The sequence below is a fragment of the Phalaenopsis equestris genome, unplaced genomic scaffold, assembly GCF_001263595.1.
Source record: "Phalaenopsis equestris unplaced genomic scaffold, ASM126359v1 Scaffold197824, whole genome shotgun sequence".
Classification (NCBI taxonomy): Eukaryota; Viridiplantae; Streptophyta; class Magnoliopsida; order Asparagales; family Orchidaceae; genus Phalaenopsis; species Phalaenopsis equestris.
In genome coordinates, this window is record NW_018217773.1 from 973 (window position 1) to 3,620 (window position 2,648).

Below are 2,648 nucleotides of genomic sequence, written 5' to 3' on the forward strand. Positions count from 1 at the left end.
CTAGACCAGGACTTTGCTCCGATTCACAGATTTCAGTTATAATAAGACTTAACCCGTTAATATCACATAAAAATATTATTATTTTTAACATTTTAAAAGTAAAATAAAACTTTTCATCAAAGTATTATACATGTAATTCGTAAACTTTTAATGTTGGATATCTAAATACATAGGAATTGTATGGTATGCATATTAAATTTCCAAAATAGGAAATTGCCATTCAATTGGACAACGTGAGAAAAATGGATGGGCCGTTCAAAAAGGTCAACCGCTAATGACCCATACCTGGGAAAAAAAAATTTCAAACATAATTCATTTTCAAGCCCGCTGCAACGCCGCATGCGCATATCAAACGATCTACCAGTCCAACGGTTGAAAGCAAAATATGAAATTACGCGGCTTTCGCGCTGCTTATATATACATCCCAACCAATCCAGCACTTAATCAAAATCTCAACAGCTATTCCCATATTTGCAAAACATGGAGACCCCAGAGTTGTCCACAACGCTTCCCATCATCACTTCCATCCTCTTAATCCTCTTCATAAAAAAGCTCTGGTTCCAAAAAAATAGCAGTGCATATAATCTCCCTCCAGGTCCGTGGAAACTCCCCATAATTGGAAGCCTGCACCACCTCATGGGCGAGCAAGTTCACCACCGGTTGAGAAGGCTCGCAAATACATACGGCCCTCTCTTCCACCTCAAACTCGGTGAGGTCGACCTCATGGTCATCACATCACCAGAGCTCGCAGCTGAATCCATGAAATCGCATGACTTGAGCTTCGCTTCCCGGCCTCAGTTCATGGGGAGCAAGATCATTCTCTATAACAATGGCGACATCGTCTTTGCTCCTTACGGCAAACTGTGGGCGCAGCTACGTAAAATATGCACGATTGAATTGTTTAGCTCCAAGCGCGTCAAGCATTTCAGAACCATCATGGATGAAGAAGGTAACAATCTCATTGAGAAAATTAGAGCGGCGGATGGATTAACTGTGAACATGACAGAGTTGCTTTTATCCGTCGCAAACACGACTATTTCTCGGACTACTTTTGGAAAGGAGTGCACTCACCAGCACAAAATATTTTCGGCAGTTAAAGACACGTTCAAATATATGTCTGGTTTTGACTTGGCTGATTTATTTCCATCGTATAGTTTTTTGGGTGAAATTAATGGCATGAGGCGTCATTTGTTAAAAGTTCATAAAGTTTTGGATACAGTCTTGGATGAGGTGTTTGAGGAACATAAAACGAAGAGCATTAGTAACAGTATTAATGAGCCGGATGAGGATCTGGTTGATGTTCTGCTGCGATTGAAGAATACAGGGGAGCTGGATGCATCGGTAACAATGGATAACCTCAAGGGTGTTGTTGTTGTAAGTACTGTTTCTCATTGTAATTTCTGAGTTTCTTTTGTCTGTGAAATTAATTGCTAGGTTGTCTTTTAATCATGTTTATTTTTTTATTTTTTATTTTTCTCCTCTGGCAGGATTTGATTTTGGGAGGAACAGAAACCACATCTGCTATCATGGAGTGGGCCATGGCTGAACTCGTTAGACATCCTGAGGCTATGCGTAAGGCTCAATTAGAGGTAAGGGAGACATTTAAAGGAAGGACTAAGTTACATGAAAGTGATATCACCAATCTTCCTTATTTAACAATGGTTATCAAAGAAATTCTTCGAGTACGACCACCTGCTCCAATCCTAGTGCCCAGATATTGCTCTGAAACAGTCGAGCTCGGCGGGTACACAATACCAGCTGGAAGTAGACTTTTGATTAATGCTTGGGCCATCATGAGAGATCCAAAGTTTTGGAAAGATCCCGATACTTTTATACCAGAGAGGGTTGAAGAAGATGAGCAAGATTTCAATGCTTCTCGTTTTCAATACATGCCCTTTGGTGGAGGGCGAAGGATTTGTCCAGGGGCAACTTTTGGTTTGGTCAGCATTGAAATTGTGCTTGCCAAACTTCTCTATCACTTTGATTGGACCCTTCCAGGGGGCAAAAGGCTAGAGGATTTGGACATGGAAGAATCAATTGGCTTGGCCTTGACTAGGAAAAATCCATTACTCCTAGTTGCATCTCCACATAAATAGTTCAATAGTATCTTCAACTTCGGGGTTGTTTCCCTTGTCTTTTTATTTAACTAGTTTTTCTTGTACATTCTATGCAATGCACTTTTGACCCAGTGTGAAAGCTAATTCTAAAGATCCTTTTGAGTCTGTACTGGTAATTAAAGCCGCCTTATGAATAAATGGTTTGTTATTATTCAAACCAACCAATAGTCTTTATGAGTGAATCTAGTGTTTGTCAGTAAAAGAAGTTTTCATTATTATCTTATACAGGAAAAACACACATTTTTTTTCTTTAGATGATGAGTATGCTAAAAATTGAAATTGATTTTTGGCCCATAAAAAAATGGGCTTTAATTGAGATTATAGTTTATAATGGTATTTAGAAAATTCTAAAGACACACACTTTTAAAAAAAGTATTGAAGTATTCTAGAGATATGTATTAAAAGGATCATTCATAAAATTCTAGATTTTGTAATTAATTTCATTGTTAAAAGAGATAGAATAATATTTAGAAAATCAATAATAGCTATAAGATTAAACTGTGTTGGTACAATCTTAATGGGGTGTCACTA

The 2,648-nt window shown here is 38.0% G+C and overlaps 1 protein-coding gene across 1 annotated transcript; it reads left to right on the plus strand.

Annotated features, from left to right (window-relative positions):
- The first annotated feature begins 464 nt into the window (after window positions 1-464).
- On the plus strand, window positions 465-2,238 carry LOC110035475 (premnaspirodiene oxygenase-like). The gene is made up of 2 exons (XM_020739706.1): window positions 465-1,374; window positions 1,488-2,238. The coding sequence occupies exons 1-2, from the start codon at window positions 481-483 to the stop codon at window positions 2,094-2,096; spliced, it is 1,503 nt and encodes a 500-aa protein (XP_020595365.1). The 5' UTR covers window positions 465-480; the 3' UTR covers window positions 2,097-2,238.
- Window positions 2,239-2,648: the final 410 nt, after the last annotated feature.